We start from the raw sequence: 23550 nt of genomic DNA, 5'->3' as shown, positions 1-23550 counted from the left end.
TGGGCCTCATGGGAATCCTACAAATTATCGCCCGTGATTCCAGCTATACATTTCACTGACACCTTGAGCACAACAGTCAGTGCACACTGAGTTCTTCCATACCACCCGCACTTGTCTTCGATAAAATCTGAACTCAGGTGGATTCAGCGTGACTGACTAAGCCTGCAGTCTGAATCCACCTGTAGGCCGCTGTTGCAACAGCTAAGAAATGTACACTGCTCGTAGTGAACAGTCTGTATGTAACTCGAAACGGGATTCCAGTTCATTCGTGTATACTTATTCATCATATTATGCAACGTTAAAGTCATTAAAAAAATATGCAAAAATAAAATAAAATGCTAAACATGTAATAAGAGCCAGAAAATAATAATATGCAGTAATATTTAGTGTAACTAAATACGACGTGAACCCTAGAATACAAAGTTGACGATGTGTCGTTTGTGGGAACACTTGTTTGTTCCTGACATTTTTTTTCTTTACAGAATTTAAAAGTAAGTTTGACATGCACTTTTTATTCAGGAAGTAAGTTAAAAACTTATTTGTCGTTATTGCGATTTAAAAAGTTGATTTGTGTCTAAGAGTAAAAATAATTAATATTATTTTCATCATTTTATTCCCAGTTTTATTACTCAATTATTAGTAGGACGTGATTTCTCGTCGCGGTGCGGAATACTTTTATGAATGAAAGCATAACTGTTCGTGCAAAACCATTCATCACACAAATGTCAGTTCGAAAGTATAATGTTGGAAATTTTTTTAATGATATAATTTTTGCATTCCCCCCCCCCCCCCTGAAAACACAAGCTAACACATCGATTGTTGGTGACAGCATTTTTTGTAATGTATGTAAATCTCTTAATTATGTAGAACGTTAATTAAAAAATAAAAATACATGTTTTAAACAGAATTGACGATTGTTTGCATTTCATGGATATGGACTGGATCGCAACACTAATTTAATGTTTCAAGTTAATAAACACTGTCAGGAAGCAAGCAAGGCAATGCGAGAACATTATCCTTTTGGTTGAATGTAGCGAAAGCGAAAAACAGTCACCTTTCTTGCGACGATCTTGTTCGCAGATAACGCAGGTATAAGTAGTAAATGGACTCCACACAATGACAACCCTCCCATTTTTCCGCCCCCCTCGCTGAAACGCCCTCTCCCCCCTCCACCCAGGCGCAGGCGACAGGCTCAGGTATATCGCCCCGCCCAACCACTGGCCGTAGCACGTGGCCAGTGGCCCACCGCGCTAAACATTTTTACTAGGGAGGCCCCTTAAGTGTGAAGTTCGGCAGGAGAAACAAGAGCCCTCACGCCTCTACCGCAAAACATTAATCTGGATTGCAGTCATTTTTCTGTGCCGTGTGCGACAAATGGGTTTCGAAGCGGTGACTGATCCAGACAGAAGCGTAAGCAGAATTTAATTTCGGGGTGGGGGAATAGGACATTTTTTTCCCGCTATTTGCTTTCAAATTATTTCCATTTGTTGGTGGTGATACTTTTTTTTTGTAATCATCCCCATGTCCCATTCCCTTTGTTTTGTACGCTCTAATTTCATCGCACGCGACAAACTAGGCACAGATACTGTGTGCAGAGCTTCAGAAAAAAACCTCGCGATTTGAAAACCGCTCAAGATATCCGAGTGTTTTATATTTTGACTTAAACTTGAGTTTGAGTTTTTTGAAAATATTTTTGACATGAAACATCCAGTACATATTCTTGAAATCATTCAAGATACATGCATTACTATTTTGCCTTCATTTCGCCACCATAAAATGTTATGGGTACCGCTCAAATCTCATGGTTGTCCCATGCACGACGAGAAGACTGCGCGCCAGTTCACAGCCTTGCGCTTAGAGGCGATACCGCGCTAGAAGCACCAGCGAGCATCGCACTTACATCCCACCTCACTTACAAAAAATACACCCATTATTTGGCTCACCCCTTAATGCATTTATGTCCTAGGAACTTGATTTGTTATTGCATTTGTTTTTAAATACACGTGCTAACCACTTAAAAACTCAAATAAATGTACGTAATTTAGCAGGCATGAATGAGAGCGATGCAAATGAAGGCAATTGTCTAGTTTCTTACTTTTTCGTGTAACTTAAGGTCAATGTAATTTGTGGGTAAAACATACAAAATAACTCAGTGGCTGGGGAGAGTCTAGTGCAAAACTAAAACATAGATTTCCAAAAACTGAAAAAAAAAAAAAAAATTCTGTAATCATACCATTTTTAGATGTGGTTTTATCAAAGAAAACTATGGCATAATCTGCGACGGTTTTATTTTAAATAAAGTTATAACTACCTGAAAACCATGCGCAATATTGGGTGTTTTCGCAATTGAAAAAATAACTTACGTAATCCGGGATGCGAATGCTGTCTTCCCTAATGCGTGTCCAACGATAAACCATTGCACCACATGTCACAATGGTAATTAAATTTATAAGAAACGTCTTTTTTTTAAAGTCTATCCCTATAGACGCATCTCTATAACATACAAGCGATTGTAGTTTCTTCGCAAAAATGTTCCACCAGATACACTTGTTTCCAAGCGCCAGACAGATAGATCTGTTAAGACTCGGTCTCATGCACCATGTTTCTTTCGTTTTTTTTTTCGTCATGAAGTAGCTTGGCTTCTGGGTTGTAGCCGTGTCCTTGGCGAATAGTTCACTGATGTTTTGGTCGACTTTCTAGTCGCCAACATCAGGGAGCAGTTACCTACCTGTGTAGGTAACTACCTGAGTAGGTATATGCTCTCTAGGATGGCGACTGCGATGTCAACCGAAACGTTGGTGAATTATTCGCCAAGGACACGGCTACAACCCAGAAGCCAAGCTACAATGGCCGTGAAAGCCTGCGAACATTAAGTAACTTTTTCCGTCATAACTTTTATTTAAGGACTATTTATAAAGTGTAATTCGATACCGCCCTTACATTTGTGGCTTTGCCACCAATGGTTTTAACAGATCATCGTTCAGTGTAATATTCACGAGTCGTTTTGCCCAGGACTGGTTGCCGTGAAGTCCCTATGCCTGCCGAGGCAGCAAGATTCTTCTATGGTTTACCAGTGCCTTCCGCGGGATGAAGGGTGAAAGACAAATCACAAACACCCAGTTCTGAACCCAGGGAGAATGTTTGACAAATTTCCTTCCCCGGCCGGGAATCGAACCCGGGCCCCTTGCCCCACCAGCCAGACACGCCAGCCACTAGACCGAGTGGACAAGCTAGTGAAATATATTATGGGTACAAAAAAAACGCTCGTCTTCGTAATTATCGTCTCTTGAGTGCCTGTTTGCACCCATGATGTTACCATAAGTGAATGTCCATTGAAAATATTTGTGGTAGAACAATAAAAGAACAATAAAAGAAAGGGATTAAAATTTTAGAAATATCCCTAAAATAATGTATTGAAGAAATAAAAACGAAAAAAAAAAAAAAAGATATGTGATACCGAACTTCTAAGTCGTCGAATTGCTACCCCACCATTAATTAAAAAAAAATGGGATTCAGGACATTCTACTAGCATCGTACAAAAAAAAACTCTTTCTTAAGTTGCGTGTCTTTCGCGCCAAAAAAAAATTACACAATGTTGTTTCCTAAATACGTATTTTCAACCAGAACTGACGAAAGGTCTAATTCTTTTTGCGTTCCTATTTCTTTTCGCGTCATGGAGTCTATTATTCGAAGAAGGCGGCGAGTTCTGGGTGCAATACCGTTGCCCAACTCAGCTCAACGTGAAACGCTCTTCTCCGCTGGACCAGAACGCATTTCAGGTCGTTGGGAAACGAACAGGGCACAGTGTTCAGATGTGACGATTTTTGCTGAAAGTCGCCTAAACGTTCTAGAGCATTAAGTCGGGCAAAAATTACAATTTTCTCGAACATAATATGATGCTTAAAGAAAGCATCCAGGTAAAGGGTTCTGAGTATGTGTGGCATTCTATTATTCATATTAGCACTATTCAGCATATTCTCAAGTTATAAATTAGTCACATTTGGTAATCTCGCAATTTAAAACGTAGATATTAGAACGTTATGTTAAAACACTGACAAAATCACTAAAATATATCTATAACTCTTTGGTATTTGTTTGTTCGTCGCCACCTGATACATTCAAAACGTTATTTTCGAGCTTTTAAATGTCGCACGACTGACAATAAAGAGCATTACAAATTTTTTACAAAAATATATTAATATCTTAAGCCACATCACACTAAGTATTTTAGCAACATTTTAAAAATTACTTTATTAGAATAAATAAGGCAAAATTATTTTCCTGTTTACGTAACTATGTTATTAAAAATACCCGTTAGGTTATTTTTGCACTAACATCACCCATTCGTCGCTTCACAAAAACCTTTGATATATATATATATATATATATATATATATTCAAAGCACAAACATAAAATGAAGGATGGTTCGCGATCTTGCCGCTCCACCTGTGGCAGGCAAAGGGCGTGGTCTCGGTGACAATATCGAATCGCTCTCCGCGGGTCGCGGGTTGCAATCGCGGCTCGGCCAATCGCATTTCAGTTCCTCATTTGGCCGACAGAGATTGCGGCAGGTACGTGAACGCTTGTATTTTCCTCGCTGTAAGCCATGGTCCATTTCTTACCCGACATCCCTTAGCCTGCAGTGTTGCCCTGCCGGGAGCTAAGGCCTGCGCTCTGTGGGCAATTCCCACCTTAAAATTCAAGGAAAATACTTGTTAAAAATATCCAGGGATCTTCGTGCATCTATGGACATATTCGTACACTTAAAAATGAACACGAGCTCACAGAAATAACGTTCTAGTATGAAATTTTACATATATTTAAAAATAATATTTCAAATCTACGACAAACCACAAAGTTTACCTATTTATAGAGACCAGAAAATTTCACGAATTTATTAAGAGATAGGCTAGAATGAAAAAAAAAAATAACGTTTGCCTTCGTACTGATTCTGTGATTGGAAAAAAAATTATCTGAAAGAAAAAAAAACATTCAAAGAAAGAAGTATCGAATCGCAGAAGACAGGTCTCACAAGTCATTAGCCAATGGACAGTTGACGTTTGCACGAGCATGTAGATGTAAGTATATGAGGTTCTTCCTACAGGTTAGGGGATTCGCGAATTTTTTTTTACAGTCCCTACCTATTTACAACAGAACACAATTACTCGGAAGTTCAAAAATTCGACGTATATAGTTTCTTACAAAAGATCAGTATGTTTGAAGCAATGAAGAACACTTCGCTTCTATTCGTTTATTCGATGGAAAGTTCTTGATTGTTCTTTAATATCTGGCGTCGTCCCGCGATCTTGCCTTGCCGCCCAGATAACGGCTAGGACTCGCCGCCAACTGAATAATTGAACGCAGTTTCCCGGGCAATCTGCGCGGGGGGGGGGGGAACCCTCCAAGTCTCGGTGGTTTCATCCCCCCTCAGACCCCCCCCTTTCCCAGGGCCGCTGCGACGGCTACGCAGTTCCTGCCAACGAGGGGAAGTTTCGTTTTAACTTGTCTCAAATTTGACAGTTCTCGAAAAGTCACCTGCGAAAGCTAAACAACCCCCTTTATGTTTTTTTTTGTCGAGCACTGACAACTACGTAAAGTTGTAATGTTGAGAGCACAACAATGGCAGATGGATACGTGGACGTTTGGAAAGAGACTAGAAAAATTCTCTCTGTTTCAATGGCCTCTAGGATGGACTACAAAATCGTCTACACACTCGGGCAAAAGCCACCCGTTCATTGGATACTGAATCTTAAGTTATGTTGACTGGGATGTTTGTGATTCGATACTTCTTTCGATACGGTTTCGTCATCGGCTAAGAGTCTTTCAGATAAAATGTTGCCCAATCACAGAACCGAAATATTCCTGTAAACTTACAGATATTTATAAATTTGTAAATTTACATGAAAACAACTGTGTCACTAAAAATAGTGTTCGCAGTAATACTACACTGGGTTCAATTTCTTACCGGGGCATTTATGATTTGTTATGGCCCAGTACTTCCAATAGTTAAAGTTATTTGTAAACCGTTTCCGAATAGGTTTCCCAGTATTAACTGCGCACATAATAATCATAATAAAACAAAATAAAGTACAGTTACTGAATATTCGAACACCTTTTCCATGGTTTAAAAAAATTATGAACGAATGAAACCTCATTTAAAATATAAAATATTGCTGCAATTTACGTAAGAAATACTCAGTATTATCTCGAAAAACGTATTTTATAAATGCGAAAATTACCATAGCCATGTGTTATACAAATTTATAATAATTTTTTGTAGTATTAACGTACAAACTAATTTTAGCAACTGGTTTCTAAAGTAATCTTTTCTAAAAGCACAAAACAATACTCTGAGTAGCATATCGCGAAATGAATCCTATAACGTAGCTTGCAAGCGCGGTGTTTAAAGCGTTCACATTTTTACGCATATATTAGCAAAGTCGTTCCGATTTTATTTGTTCAATATATATATATATATGTGTATGTGTGTGTTTGTGTGTGTGTGTAGCTGAAGAAGCAGTGGGTTACACTATAAAAATATTTGTACTATTACAAGGATAGTCCATTAAAACCCTGTGGCCAACGATATCATTTGTAAAATTGTAAGGCAAGGCTTTGTACTACATGCCATGGTTTAAGCCAAAACCTAGCATGAACTGAGAGAATGTTATTTAACTGTTTTAAAAATTTAAATTTAAACATTTTTATGTATTCTTTGCCTTGTAGCTATTTTATTTTAATATATCACTTGTAAATCTTTAAAAAAAATTACAGGGATTTTAGACATTTGAGGTTGGTAGGTATAATACAAATGTTTCTCCTGTTACTGGGTGCTGTGTATGGATGTGGATGGGGTCAATGGCCGAACATCATGTAGTCACGGCGGCCATCTTTAATAATAATTTCACTGTTGCAACTTTAGTTACGGTTGCCATATCGAATTCTGACATCACGGTAGCCATCTTGGATGACGTTTACCTTGTTTTTTGCCTTCAGTCGTCACCTTCAATTTCGCCATCTTGGAATCGAATGCTACACTCTCTAGGTTTGCACTTTTCTTTACGACCGCCATCTTGGATCAATATTCACGATAACTGTCATAAAAGTGCACAAATCACTTCCAAACTAATAAATAAATATAAGTAATGGGAAATGTCTGTCGTGTTCGTCACCGGAGGGAATCACGCCCCCAGCGGGCCTGAGGAAAAGCAGCAGAGGCGTGTGACGACAGCCTCTGACGGCCAGTGTCGGAACCCGCGCGGCGCGGCATGACCGTGGGCGAGGAGAGGGGCGGGGTCCGGGGATATAAGGAGCCGCGACCGCCGGCAGCCGACATCACCGCAGCCAGCTCCGCCTGCAGACATGGCCGGCACCCAGGTACGAGCTGGCGACACACACCCTCGCGGACTGCCTGCTCCGGCAGGGCACTCCACGCTGGCCTCGACCCGCCCGCACACCCACACTCGAGCCAGGCTCGTTGGCGGCGGGTAACCACGTCTTTGTTCATAAGATTATATTCTTCCTTGAAAGTTTCAATAAATAAGTACTGGAAACTATAGGATGGAGTCCACAATCCAATAAGAACTAGAACAATTGCTATCTGCAAGTTCGCTACTGACTTTCCGGAGCTGTTTACTGGGATGATTGCGATTCTATATTACTTTTGTCCAGTCTTTTTCATTGGCCCAGAGTCTTTGAGATAAATCGAGGCCCAATGGCAGAAGCAGCAGAAGAAAAAACGTTCCCAAATTCTAGCCTATCGCGAAAAAATACGCGAATTTTTTTTCCAGTCCTCAGCAAAAAACCAACGGTATTCACACGGAAATTCAGTCACTCTAATGAAGAAAGATTGCAGGCTTTTGGGGACCCTGTCTGAAGTTTCCTGTCTTCTGGATGCGTGCCGCGTTGAATACGAGGTTTCCACCGACGTGAAATCTTTATCTTTGACGCGGCGAGAACCCAGAAGCCAGGCAACTTCAGCTCTCATGAAGGTTGAAGCCAGTTCTCGGTTCGGATTCAGCTTGTATGATTGAGTGAAGAGTAATTATGTAGTCTGTGGACAACGTGTGTGTTGCTATCAGGTTTTAGTCTCGGCGGTGGCGGTGGTGCTGGCCGCGATGGGTGGGTTAGCGACCAATCACGGCCTCGGAGGAGACGGCGGCCACGCCCACTCCAGCTGGCACTTCAGCGGTCCAGTGGCGGGTCCTCACAAGCAGGTGCACGTGGCGGCCGGTCTCGGAGGACACGGAGGACATTCAGGACACGGAGGACATTCAGGACATGGAGGACACGGAGACGGAGGATACATCGACTACGTGGTAAGTATTTCAGGTAGCTTCCTACCCCCCCCCCCCCTCAATTTCAATATATATTATTCCTTTGTATAGCATTGAAGCTACAAATATATAATTAGTCGGTATAATTTTAAAAAAATTATTCCTATATGATTATTTAATGAAAAAAAAGTTTTTAATGTTCCCGTCAATGTTATTTGTAAATACGAACAATAAGTAAGTAAATAAATTCCTATACAGATTAGGATCAGATACAGTTAGTTACCCCATGACATGCAAAATCTAAAGAAGCTAATGATTTTACGTGTTTCTTATGCAAAACCTGTGGATTGTTACCATGCAATTACAATGGTTTCTAGAATATTTTAATTGAGTAACATTCCAGTTGTTACTCGACACAGAATATTTACAGAAAAACACCTACAATTTTGTTCGATATTATGTTATGTTTTGTAGTCAGTAAAAGTTTTCTTTCATTTCAAATGCAATCAACTTGTAATCATATGCGCTTACTAGTCTATACGACAACTCCACAAAATATTTTCTTAAACGTAATTTACCCGTTTAAATAGTTTTATCATAGTAAACTAACTTATAACGTCAGGATATTGCTGATATTGCACCGCTCTACCTGCTGGCCTCTGGGGTAGAGCATCTTACTTTTTTTTTTTTTTTAAATTTGGGATCGTACCCACATCCTTACTGTTCTCAATTTATATCTCTAGTTCAATAAAAATTTTTATTAATAATTACTCTCCATTTATATATAAAAAGCAAGAATTTTCGCTGCTGTCGCACGTTGACTCCACGTACACATGTGCCTGCAGTGTGGCAACACGCAGCATCCATGAAGTAACGCATGCACGACCAACCCATGGTTTGGTCACGGTGGTAGAAAAGCCAGCCAGAACAGGCTGCAACTTGCTGATTGGTTGCAGGCGGAGCCGAAGTACTCGTTCGGCTACGAGGTGGCGGACCACAAGACGGGCGACCTCCACGGCCAGCAGGAGCAGCGCGACGGAGACTCGGTGAAGGGCTCCTACCACGTGAAGGAGCCCGGCGGCAACGTGCGCACGGTGCAGTACCTGGCCGACAAGCACGGCTTCCACGCGCGCGTGCACAACAGCGGCGGCAACGACCACTCGGGCGGGCACGCGGGTGCGGGTGGCCACTCGGGCGGGCACACGGGTGGCCACGGTCACCATGGATACTAATGAAACTTCCAACCCGACACTTTCCATTACGGTCACCTTTCCTCATTACTTGAATGTTGTGCGTGTGCCTTTTTATTTATTGTGAATGATATATTTTGAATACTGGAATACGTTTGCTTTAAGTACGCAATAAATTATTTTATTTGAAATACATGAGTTAATTTTTTTAAATAAATAAAATTTAAGCAGTTGAATTAATGTATGAAATTGTAAGAAAGTTAATAACATAAATTTTATAACAAAAATAATGCATTTGTTTGGAAATTCAAACATGATTTTGTGTGACTAAGCCTTCATAGTATTAAAACAAGCGATATATTTTCAATAATTTTATTTATTAATTCCTTAATTTTAATAAATTATTAGAGTTACTTTTTGAGTGTGAAGGTCTTCGATATGAAGCCATGTTGTACTGGTTAAACAAACTTACGTTTAACGAAACAATTCATTAGACATCTTCAGAATATTAACACTAATCTTTAACTGGTAATACTTAAACTAAAAAGGGCACCAGATCATGGAATAACACAAATAGTAAAATTTCATGGTTTTGTGAAAAACTAAATTCCTCAAGTAAAATTGACAACCTTTTCGGCAATTATCTCTGTTTCTATTTGGGCTTAAATAAATGACACTAAAGTAATATCTATGGTTACGAAAAAATTGCAATGTGCCATGCATGCCCATTTTTGCTTTTTGGGAGTTGTGTGTTCAGTGAATTGTTTTATTCTTCTCTGTAATAACTAAGAGCACCATCTCTGTATTACCACCCATCTACTTAAATGCCGAACGGTATATTTTCAAACAAATTCAAGAAGCATGTACAACTCGATGTCAAATGTCATTGCGAAATGTGAAGGTGGAATTATATAAAGTATGGAAATATAAGAAACCAATTTTTTTGAGTGGATAAATGGAACTGTGGTGTGCCACTAGTAAATCAAACAAACGACATCAGTTACTATTATTTGCTTCAAACACCAAAAAATGTATATGTGATATATTAAATTCTAAGATGGGGGCGCCCAAGAAAACACTCTCAGAATTGGGAAAGCAAAGAAATGACATCCATGTGAGAGTCTTCAACAGTTGATTAAGGATGATATTAATCCTCGACTGGAGTTTCATGAACGGGCCCTAAAAAAAGATTTGGTAATACTCTCTACTTTCCAAATATAATTTCTTCGGTGGTGATACCAATTTTGGCTCTGGTGAAGTTCATCAGCAGAAATGGTGGAACTGGTAAGGACGCAGCTCAGGTTAAATGAATCTTGCAAAAGAGAATGTTGGGTAAAACAACATGGGTTAGTCACACCATAAGAAATATGTAAGTGATGTTCATAAACCTGTAATTGATGTAATTAACTTATAAAATTGTAGGAAACAACTTCTATGCTTCCAACATATCTCTCTTAAATTGTTTTAAGCAAAAGTCAAATGCATATGAAATGTACTTTATTTTTGTGGTCAAGTCACCATAATCCAAAATTATTTTACAGTGCAGCATTTGGAAGTATCATATGATATGCCCTTTATTTTTCCATACGATAGAGGCAGGAGTCGCCCACCTGAACGCATTTTGGATTGAGGCAACGATAGTGCACTGAATGAAGTGATGTCCTGTACGTGCTCATTTATTATATAATGCTACTGCCAAATAAAAGCAGACGTTAATATTTTTGTCCCAGATATTTACTGGAATGGCTAACACGAAACTCATTCCAAAATACTTTTAGTCTCTAACCTCTATAGCAACTATAATATATTTAGGTTTAGGAAGACAATTTTTGATTTTGTGCTCGGTTGCAAAAACGTGTTTTACAATTATGTGCACAGATCACACCAGTTATCATTCAATACATTCTTCAGAACATGACAATATATTTACTCCTGCGCAAGGCTTATTGCGTATATTTTCTCACACTCTGTAGGCACTTACTTCTTCTATAGTACAATTCAAATTATCCTAATATATTCTGTATTTAGTCCACATTTGTACTATGCGTTTTAGTTTATGCACCTATTAGCATCATGTGGAAACTAACTTCAACGTCGGCGAAGTTACTTGTTAAAAATACATTATGTATATATACCTAAGAAACAATCACAAACAAAAAAAATATTTTGTGCTGTGCAAATTGTATTATATATTAAATTTAATTAGACCTAACCGATTTAAGTCATTACAAGTTTAAACACAGTATTTAAAAAAAAAAAGGGTATCAGTAAATGGATATATTTTGTGTATCTTACATTGTTTATTACTTAATCAATTGAGACGGGAAGTATTTTACTATAAAATCGTTTAGATAATCTCAGATAAACTATTCTCTGAGGGCTATTATCGTCATGTAACGACGATTTTAATCAGTTTACACTTAAGTATGTTATTCCAGCCCACACCACTGCAGCTCATTTTATTAGTGGACCAGTATCATGGTTAGTAAGCTGGATTCATTAGCCGATCAAAAGTACTCTAATCACCATATCACCATAAATGTCTTATTTATTTGGTCTTTGTGAAAGAATAAAGCACATTGCCCATCATGTGAACTTACGCTACTCGTGGAGTGCATTACAGACAGTTGAATTGCTCATTCCTATTGCTTAACGCCTGCAGTAAAATATTTTTTTTTTTTCATTTGAATTATGCATAGGAACTCACTCCTCGAACTGCAATTAATGGGGATTAGGCCTCTCCATCTTTCAGCTGGAGTATTGTGCAATACAGATTCCGCACTATTTTTTTTGTTTGGCATGGGATAGGACTTAACTTGGCAACTTGTTGAAGACAACACTTGTGAACTGGTGTGACTGTCATGGTAGTTGGTGTTGCCCACGTTCAATAATAAGTTATTTCCTTGTGGCGCTTACAGACTAGAGACTGTTAGTAAATATGTGGTTGCAAAAAGGTATTGAAGGTTTGGGAGATATAAATTATGCCTTGACATGCCAAAAATCTGGATGGATACATAGTTCTAAATTTTAATTATAGCAAACACATGAAAAAAAAATCAAAGATAGCGTGGCCTTAAGCCCACTTAAAAAACCTCGTTTTGGGTTTTGAAATGGTATCGGGGAGCTGAACGAAACATCTGTAGGGACACACTTCATATAAGTATTCAATATGGCACTACCATTTGACTTAAAAATATTTTTCTGATACATAAGCTAAATGACATGTGTAACACTACGCACATAGTAGGCAATACCTCGTAATATCAAAATTCATGACACTCAATAGCTTTTTCTTCGCTAGTGTTTTATCAAAAATTATTTTCAATTTTTTTTCCTGTTATTAAAACTATTAGATTCTAAACGTAACATCACAAGACGTATCATATATTCTTTACGAGAACATATTAGCAGTATTTGTAATAAAACTGCCATTGCAAAAAGGTTGACAATTGTTTCCAAAATTATTTTGTCATTTTACTTAAAAAGAAAAGTATGATTTCAAATCTGTTTTATTGTAATGCCGAGTTCTTAAGATGAATTTGATTGTAAATTTTGTTGCATTTACTTTGCTAAGTTTATTGTATTTTTGGAATTATTTCTAGGCATGGTATCACGTTGTTGCCATTGCGAGAAACTTTACCATATGAAGAAAAACGTCTACATTGTCTACCTGAGATAGATCAAAAACCTTACACTGTCAAACATATAATCCATAAAACTATTAGTACCATAAATAATATGGTATCATTTATAAACCAGATAGTTTTCAGAATTTTAAGAGATTTTATGTTGCTTTAATCTCAAAGGACATATAATGTCACAAAATACAAATAAAAACAGGTTTTATCTCTTTGTTATTTAGTTACGAAGAAGTTGCCACAAAAAGAGATTTAATTTTTTTTAAAACTTGGTCTTATATTTGCAAAGTTCAAAACGTTATCTAGTGTATCAATTAATCTTTCTGTATTTTCAGTTCTGTGGCTATGATTTAGAAGCATCATGGGTTATTATTCAAGATCCTTCTCTTTGGACAAGGTGATGCAGTAGTCCATCAATGGTCCGGGCTGGTTAGAGCTAACCGTATCGTTGACATCGGGGGTCATCGGGGTTGATGGAGAATGGCGAGATACTATAGGAGAACGGAAAATTTTTCGCATTTTCATTGACCTCTAGGATAAACTCCACAATCCTCTTCATATCCAGGCAAATGTCAATTTTGATTGGCGGCTGATACTTATGTGAGAAGTTTCAACTGCGGTTTACTATTTATTATATTCATTTTAAGTTGGATATATCTTGTTGGCTCACAGTCATCGAGATAAATATGAGCCTATAGCAGAAGAAGCATAGAGGCATGAAAAGAAAAATTTAATAGTATTGCGAAATAAATCCGCATAGTTGTCCGGTCTATGCTAATTAGGCACTGGCAGCATGTACCAGAAGGAGAAAGGAGATCAACCCAAGAAAACACAACCTGACCATGGCAACGCCCGCCACGTTATACATCATATTGTCAGGAGGCGAGTAGAGAGTGACCTCTCAGCCGCCCTGGCCAATCAGATGTTGGCCTCATACTCAGGAGGACGCAGGTTTGTGTCCCAGCCCAGCGATCCTGATTTTAAAACTACTCATTACTCCCAAATTCTTTTAAGAAGACCAATGATGAGGAATTTCATGGCTAGAGTTCGGCACAAAAGCGTTGTCGCTTAAAAAAAAAACCAAGAATGTACTTGACTGGCACTTTAGCTGGTTCATGGATAGTTATCACGCCCCGAAGGACAATAAACTAACAAATATTACATAAGTTCAATTTTCCCAACCACATGCAATCTGGACAGATGGAAAGATTTGACAGCAGCCAGTACAAAAAAAAAAAAAAGACAGGTCTTGTGAAAGTGCATGCAGCTTAGCCTAGTACCAGAAAATAACGCGAATTTTGTAAGTTTCTATTCATGGGTTGTTTAACCCAATATTTTCCTGAATTGTATTTTTGTATATAACCGCCTTTAAAGACATCGTCAACGAGACGGGGGAAAAATACCTTTTCGCTTCTCAAGAGATTCTATCTGACACACTGCAAAATTTTTCTTTGTAAATGGAAAATAAATATTTATTTAACATTACAGATATTTGTATATTTGTACATTTACATGAAACTAACTGTATCACTACACAATATATTTGCATTAATACTGGGTTCAGATTCTTTCCCGGATATGTATGATCTGTGTTGTTACAGAACCTCCAATAGTTCAAGTTACTTGTGAACCGTCAGGTTGCCAGTGTTCACTGTGCACATAGTAAACACGATAAACCAAATAAAGTACAGTTATTGAATTTTCGAATACCCTTTCCATGGTTTAAAAAAATTATGTGTGAATGAAACATCAATGAAAATATATAATAATGTGGCAATTTACGTAAGAGATACTCAGTTTTAACTCAAAAAACATTTTTAATATATGCAAAACTTACCATAACCATGTGTTATACAAATTAATAATATATTTTTTTGTAGTTTCAGGGTACAAACTATTTCTCAGCAACTGGTTTCTAAATTAATCTATTGTAAAAGTTGAGAACAATTTTTTTAAAAGCCCATCGCGAAATGAATCCTATAACATAGCTTGAGAGCGCGGTACTTAAAACATTCTCTTTTAACGCATATATTAGCAAGGTCGTTCCGATTTGATTTGTTCACTATATATACATGTGTGTATATATATGTGTGTGTGTAGCTGAGGTAGCAGTGGGTTACACTATAAAAATTATTGTACTTTTACAAGGATATTCCTTGGAAACCCTGTTGCCAACGATATCATTTGTAAAATTGAAATCAAGTCTTTGTACTACATGCCATGGTTTAAGCCACAACCTAGCATGAACTCAGAGAATATTATTTAACTGTTTTCGGATTTGAATTAATAGTTTTTATGTTTTCTTTGCCTTATAGCTATTTTATTTTAGTATATCATTCGTAAATCTTAAACCAAAAAATTACAGGAATTTTAGAAATTTGAGGTTAGTAGTATTCAAATGTTTCTCCTGTTATTGGGTGCTGTGAGAGGATGTGGATGGGGTCAATGACAGACTAACATGTCGTCTCGGCGGCCAACTTTTATGGTGACATCACTGTAGCACCTTTAATTACGGTCGCCATATTGCATTCTGACATCATGGCGGTCATCTTGGATGAACTTTACTTTGATTTATGACTTCAGTCACCACCTTGTATTTCGCCATTTTAGAATCGAATGCCACACTATCTAAGCTTGCACTTTTCATTACGCCTGCAGTATTGGATCATTAGACACGATAACTGCCATAACTGTGCACAAATCACTTCCAAACTGATAAACAACTAGAAGTAATGGGAAATGTCTGTCGTGTTCAACACCGGGGAGAATCACGCCTTCAGCAGGCCTGAGGAAAAGCAGCAGAGGCGTGTGACGACAGCCTCGGACGGCCGGTGTCGGAACCCGCGCGGCGCGGCATGACCGTGGACGAGGAGAGGGGCGGGGTCCGGGGATATAAGGAGCCGCGACCGCCGGCAGCCGACATCACCGCAGCCAGCTCCGCCTGCAGACATGGCCGGCACCCAGGTACGAGATAGCGACACACACCCTCGTGGACTTCCTGCTCCGGCAGGGCACTCCACGCCGGACTCGACCTGCCCGCACACCCACACTCGAGCCAAGCTCGTTGGTGGTGGGTAACCACGTCTTGTTCATAACGTGATATGCTTCCTTGATAGTTGCAATAAATAAGTACTGGGAACTATAGGATGGAGTCCACAATCCAATAAGAACTCGAACAATTGCCATCTGCAAGTTCGCTAATGACTTAGCAGAACTGTTTACTGGAATGCTTCGATTCAATGTTGCATTCGCTCAATTTTTTTCATTGGCCCAGAGTCCTTGAGATAATTCGATGCCCAATGGCAGAAGCAGCAGAAGAAAAAACGTTCCCAAATTCTAGCCTATCGCGAAACGAATACGCGAAATTTTTTTCCAGTCCTCAGCAAAAAACCAACGGTATTCACAAGGAAATTCAGTCACTCTAATGAAGAAAGATCGCAGGCTTTTGGGGACCCTGTCTGAAGTTTCCTGTCTTCTGGATGCATGCCGCGTTGAATACGAGGTTTCCACCGACGTGAAATCTTTATCTTTGACGCGGCGAGAACCCAGAAATCAGGCAACTTCAGCTCTCATGAAGGATGAAGCCAGTTCTCGAATCGGATTCAGCTTGTATGATTGAGTGAAGAGTAATTATGTAGTCTGTGGACAACGTGTGTGTTGCTATCAGGTTTTAGTCTCGGCGGTGGCGATGGTGCTGGCCGCGATGGGTGGGTTAGCGACCAATCACGGCCTCGGAGGAGGCGGCGGCCACGCCCACTCCAGCTGGCACTTCAGCGGTCCGGTGGCGGGTCCTCACAAGCAGGTGCACGTGGCGGCCGGCCTTGGAGGACACGGAGGACATTCAGGACATGGAGGACACGGAGACGGAGGATACATCGACTATGTGGTAAGTAATTCAGTAAGCTCCATAACACCCCTCAAAAAAAATATATATATATTAATCCTTTGTATAGCATTGAAGCTACAAATATTTAATTAGTAGATATAATTAAAAAAAAAATTCAAATATGATTATTTTATAAAAATGGTTGTTAATGTTTCCGTCAATGGTATTCGTAAATACCTTCAATAAGTAAGTAAATAAATAGGCCAACCTAAAATAAGTAGGATACGGTACAGTTAGTTACCCCCTTGACATGCCAAATATAACGAAGCTAATTATTTTATGTGTTTCTTAAGAAAAACCTATAGTTTGTTACCATGCAATTACAATGGTTTCTAGAATATTTTACTTCTGTAATGTTCCAGTTGTTACGTGACACAGAATATTGACATAAAACCGGATATTATTTTTTTGTTCAGTATTAGTCAAATGGCTTTTTTTTAAATTTCAAATGCAATCATCTTGTAATTATATACCCTTACTAGTTTATCCGACAATTTTAAATAAATTTTCTTTAATGTAATTTACCCGTTTAAATAGAATTATTAAAGTGAACTATCTTATAAAATCAGGATATTGCTGATATTACACCGCTCTAACCTTTGGCTCTGGGGTAGAGCAACTTACTGATTTTTTTTAATATCGTACCCGCTACCTTACTATCATAATTATTATCTCTAGTTCAATAAATATTACTAATAATTTCTCACCATCTAAATCTAATAAGATAGAAGTTTCACTTCTGTTGCGCGTGGAATCCATGCACAAACGTTCCTACAGTTTGGCTACACTCAGCATCCATGAAATAAAGCATGTACGGCAAACACATGGAGGGAGAAGCCAGTAAAGACAGGTTGCAACTTGTTGACTGGTTGCAGGCGGAGCCGAAGTACTCGTTCGGCTACGAGGTGGCGGACCACAAGACGGGCGACCTCCACGGCCAGCAGGAGCAGCGCGACGGAGACTCGGTGAAGGGCTCCTACCACGTGAAGGAGCCCGGCGGCAACGTGCGCACGGTGCAGTACCTGGCCGACAAGCACGGCTTCCACGCGCGCGTGCACAGCAGCGGCGGCAACGACCACTCGGGCGGGCACGCGGGTGGCCACTCGGGCGGGCACGCAGGTGGCCACTCGGGCGGGCACGCGGGTGGCAACTCGGGCGGGCACGGTCACCATGGACACTACTGACGCGAGCAGCTGCACACTTCGAACCCGACACTTTCCTTTCCCGTCTCCTGCCCACGCCTGCTACAGCTACCGAACATAATTCAGGCCAAGACAGTGTAACATTTATTATTTACACGTATTTTGTGTGTGTGAGTGCCTTTTATTTATTGTGAATGATGTTTTTTTTGAATACTGGATTATGTTTGTTTTAAGTATGAAAATAAATGATTTTATTTGAAAAAAAGAGTTTATTCCTTTTTTTCAAACATCTGAATTTTAAGCAGTTGGCCTAATATATTAAATTGTAGGAAGCTATTAGCCTGAATTTTATAACAAAAATAACACATTTGTTCGGAAATACAAACATGATTTCGTGTGACAAAGCCTTCACAGTATTTAAACAGGCAATATATTTGCAATTATTTTGTTTGATAATTTCTTAGTTTAAATAAATTGATAGTGACTTTTTCGCTATGAAGGTCTTCGAAATGAAGCCATGTTGTACTGTTCAAACAAAATTAAGTTTAACAAAACCTTTAATTAGACATCTTCAGAATATTAACACTAATCTTTAACTGCTAATACTTAAACTAAAAAGGGCACCAGAGAATGGAATAACACAAATAGTAATATTTCATGGTTTTGTGAAACACAAAATTCATGCAGTGAAATTGTCATCGTTTTCTTGCGATTATCTCTGTTTCTATTGCGGCTTATATTAATGACACAAAACTAATAGAGAGCTCTATGGTTACGAAATAATGCAAAGTGCCATGTATGCCCACTTTATCTTTTTGGAAGTGTGTGCTCAGTAAATTGTTTTATTCTTCTCTGTAATAACTAAGAGCATAATTTCTGTACTACCACACATCTACTCAGTTGCCAAACGGTATATTTTCAAACAAATCCTCGAAGCATGTAAAACTCAATGTCATATGCCATTGCGTAAATGAAGGTGGAATTATATAGAGTATGGAAACTTAGGAAAACCAAATATTTTGAGTGGATAAATGGCATTGTAGTGTGCCAGCAGTTAATCAACCAAACGACATCAGTTACCATTATTTGCTTCAAATCCAATTAGGATTTGTCATATATTGTTTCTGAGATAGGGGCGCATAAGTAAAAACACTCATAATTAGTAAAGCAAATAAATGGCATATATGTACAGAGTCTGCAACAGTTAAGTAAGGATGATACTAATCCTCAACTGGAGTTACATGAACGGGCCCTAAAAATATTTGGTAGCACTCTCTACTTTCCAAATACCATTTCTTCGGTGGTGAGGCAAATTTTGGCTCTGGTGAAGTTCATCAGCAGAAATGGTGGAACTGGTAAGGACGCAGCTCAGGTTAAATGGATCTTGCAAAAGAGAAGGTTGGGGAGAAACAATATGGGTTTCTGTAAACTATAAGAAATATTTTGGTGATGTTCATAAATCTGTAATTGTTGTAATTAACTTATAAAATTGTAAGGAAAATTTTGTATGCTTCATGTCTATCTCTTAATTTGTTTTAAGGAAAAGATAAATGCTTAGGAAATGTACTTTATTTATGTGGTCACGTCCCCATAATCAAAAATTATTTTACAGTAAATTATTTGGAAGTACCATATGATAACCCCTTTACTTTTCCATGCGATAGAGACAGGAGTCGTGTACCTGAACGTGCTTCGGATTGAGGCAATCATAGTGCACTGAAAGAAGTGATGTCCTATCCGTGAACGTTTATTATGTGATGCTACTGCAAATACAAGCATACTTGAATATTTTTGTCTCAGATATTTACCTGAATGGCTAACACGAAACTCACTCCAAAATGGTTTTACCCTCTAGCCTCTAGAGCAACTTCAATATTCAGATTTGGGGAGAAAAAAAATTGATCATGTGCTCGGTTGCAAAAACGTGTTTTACGATTATGTGCACAGATCTTAACAGTTATCATTCAATACATTCTTCAGAACATGACTATCTTTATGCTCCTCTGCAAGTCTCATTGCGTATATTTGGTCACTCTCTGTAGGTTTTTATTTCTTCTATAGTACAATTTAAATTATCTTAAGAAATTCTGTATTTAGTCCACATTTGTACTGTGAGTATTGGTTTATGTACCTTTTAGCATCATGTGGAAACTTACTTCAACGCTGGCTAAGTTACTTGTTTAAAAACATCATGTTTATGTACCTAAGAAACAATCAAAAACAAAAAAATATTTTAGTGCTGTGCAAATTTCATTATATTATTGAAATAAAATTAGACCTAACCGAATTATGTCATAACAAGTTTAAACAAAATATTAAAAAAAGGGTATCAGTAAATGTATATCTTTTGTGTAGCTTACTGTAAACATATTTGATTTTCACGCAATCAATTTTGGCGGGAAGTATTTTTATTTTATTCTATTTCAAAAGCATTCAGATAATCTCAGATAGACTATACGCTGAGGGCTATTGTTGTCATGAAAGGACGATTTTCCTCAGTTTACTCTTAAGTATGTTATTCAAGCCCACACCAATGCATTTTATTATATTAGTGGACCAGTATCATGGTTAGTAAGCTGGATTCATCATCCGATCAAAGGTACTCACCATAAAGGTCTTATTTGTGAAAGAATAACGCACATTGCCCATCATGTGGACATACACTACTCGTCGAGTTCATTACAGACAGTTGAATTGCTCATCCCTATCGCTTAACCCCTACGGTAGTACCTTTTGTTACTTTTAATTGAGTCATGCATATGAACTCACTTGTCGAGCTGCAATCAATGGGAATTAGACCTCGATATCTTTCAGTTTCAAGTATTCTGCAAAAACATCTCCGTACTAATTTTTGTTTTGTTTAGAATGTTATAGCACTTAACTTTGGCAATTTGTTGAAGTCAGTACTTCTGAACTGGTATGATTGTCATGATAGTTCGAGTCTTACATGTTTAATAATATGCTATTTTTAATGGTGCTTAAAGACTAGAGCCTGTTAGTAAATATCATTGTTGCAACAAGGTATTGAATGTCTGAAAGATATCAGTTATGATTTGACATACAAAAATCGGGGTAAATAGTTCAAAATTTGAATTATAGCAAACATATGAAAAATCTAAGATGGGGTGGCCCTATGCCCCCTAAAAAAAAACTCAATCTGGGTCGGGAAACGGTGTTTATGCGCTGAACAAAACATCTGTAGGGAGACAATACAAGTATTCAATATGGAAGCTTAATAACATGTGTAATACTACGCACATAGTCTACCTTGGGTCCTAAAAAATAATGAAACTCAATAGCTTTTCCTTTAAATTATATTTTTATTTTTAATCCTGTTATTAAAATTGGTTGTTTCTATAAGTTACATTACAAGACGTATCATATGTGCTTTATGTGAACGTACTAGAAGTTGAAATAAAACTGCCATTTAAAATACTTTGCCATTTTAATTCCAAAATTATTTAATATCTTGCTCAGAAAGAAAAATGTGATTTCAAATCTATTTTATTGTTAACACCGGGTTCCTAAGACTTATTTGATTGTAAATTTTGTTGCATTTACTTTGTAAAGTTTATTGTATTCCTGCAATTATTTCTAGTCATGTTATAACGTTGTTGCCATTCCGACAAACTTAACTATATGAAAAAAAAACGTTTACATTGTCTACCCGAGAAATAAAGAAAACATTACACAGTCAACCATATAATCCATCAAACTATTAGTACCACAAATCATATGGTAACTTTTATACAACAGATAGTTCTCAGAATTTTGAGAGATTTTATGTTGCTTGAATTTCAAAGGACATATAATGTCATCAAATATAAATAAAAACAGGTTTTATTTCGTTGTTATTTTTTTACAAGTAAGTTGCCACAAAAAGAGATTTTTTATTTAAACTTGGTCTCATATTTGCAAAGTTCAAAACGTTATCCATTGTATAGATACATCTTTCTGTATTCTCCGTCTGTGGGTATGATTTAGCAGCATCATGGGTTATGATTCAAGATCCTTCTCTTTGGACAAGGTGATGCAGTGGTCCATCGATGGTCCGGGCTGGGTTGAGGTAACCGTATCGTTGACATCGGGGGTCATCGGGGTTATAGAGGATGGCGAGATACTAAAGGAGAACGGAAAATTTTTCGCATTTCATTGACCTCTAGGATATACTCCACAATCCTCTGCATATCCGGGCAAATGTCAATTTTCATTGGCGGCTGATACTTATGTGAGAAGTCTAAACTGCGGTTTGCTCTTTATTCTATTCGTTTTTAAATGGATATTTCTCATTGGCTCACAGTACTCGAGTTAAATGTGAGTCAATAGCAGAAGAAGCGTAGAGGGATGAAAAGTAAAATTTAATAGTATTGAGAAATAAATCCGCATAGTTGTCCGGTCTACGCTAATGAGGCACCGACATCATGTACCAGAGTTGGATAGGAGAATAACCCAAGGTAAACCCAACCTGACCATGGCAACGTCCGCCACATTGTACATCATATTGGTGGGAGGCGAGTAGTGAGTGACCTCTCAGCCACCCTGGCCAATCAGATGTTGGCCACATGCTCAGGAGGACCCTGGATTGTGTCCCAGCCCTTCAATCCTGATTTTGAAATATTCATTACTCCCAAATTCATTTAAGAAGACCAATTATGAGGAAGTTCATGGCTAGAGTTCGGCACAAAAGCGTTGTCGCGTAAAAAAAAATCAAGAATGTATTTGACTGGCACTTTAGTTGGTTCAATGGTAGTTATCACGCCCCGAAGGACAATAAACTAACATAAATTACATAAGTTAAATTTACCGAACCGAAAATGTTACTCTGTAAGCGCATGAAATCAAAATTGTGCCACGGACTCGGTCGCAATGCTAGGAGGTACAGGTTAGCAAAGAGGAACGTAAATGTTACACTGTAAGCGCATGAAAACAGTATTACGTCACGTACTCGGTCGCAATGCTAGGAGGTACAGGTTAGCAAAGACGAACGAAAATGTTACACTGTAAGCGCATGAAAACAGTATTCCGTCACGTACTCGGTCGCAATTCTAGGAGGTACAGGTTAGCAAAGACGAACGAAAATGTTACACTGTAAGCGCATGAAATCAAAATTGTGCCACGGACTCGGTCGCAATGCTAGGAGGTACAGGTTAGCAAAGACAAACGAAAATGTTACACTGTAAGCGCATGAAAACAGTATTGCGTCACGGACTCGGTCGCAATGCTAAGAGGTACAGGTTAGCAAAGACGAACGAAAATGTTACACTGTAAGCGCATGAAAACAGTATTACGTCACGTACTCGGTCGCAATGCTAGGAGGTACAGGTTAGCAAAGAGGAACGTAAATGTTACACTGTAAGCGCATGAAAACAGTATTACGTCACGTACTCGGTCGCAATGCTAGGAGGTACAGGTTAGCA

The 23550-nt window shown here is 38.3% G+C and overlaps 2 protein-coding genes across 5 annotated transcripts in view; one reads left to right on the top strand and one right to left on the bottom strand.

Moving 5' to 3' along the window:
- The window catches only part of LOC134532990 (ankyrin repeat and death domain-containing protein 1A-like), a 228358-nt gene that overhangs the window by 175348 nt on the left and 29460 nt on the right, over positions 1-23550 (bottom strand). The gene's annotated exons all lie outside the window — the stretch shown is intronic.
- Positions 7339-9834, top strand: LOC134527336 (adult-specific cuticular protein ACP-20-like). The gene is made up of 3 exons (XM_063359925.1): positions 7339-7378; positions 8083-8319; positions 9234-9834. Exons 1-3 carry the CDS (start codon positions 7364-7366, stop codon positions 9507-9509), a joined length of 528 nt encoding a protein of 175 aa, XP_063215995.1. The 5' UTR covers positions 7339-7363; the 3' UTR covers positions 9510-9834.

This window comes from Bacillus rossius, chromosome 1 (assembly GCF_032445375.1).
Source record: "Bacillus rossius redtenbacheri isolate Brsri chromosome 1, Brsri_v3, whole genome shotgun sequence".
Classification (NCBI taxonomy): domain Eukaryota; kingdom Metazoa; phylum Arthropoda; class Insecta; order Phasmatodea; family Bacillidae; genus Bacillus; species Bacillus rossius.
This window is presented reverse-complemented; position numbering and strand designations above follow the sequence as displayed.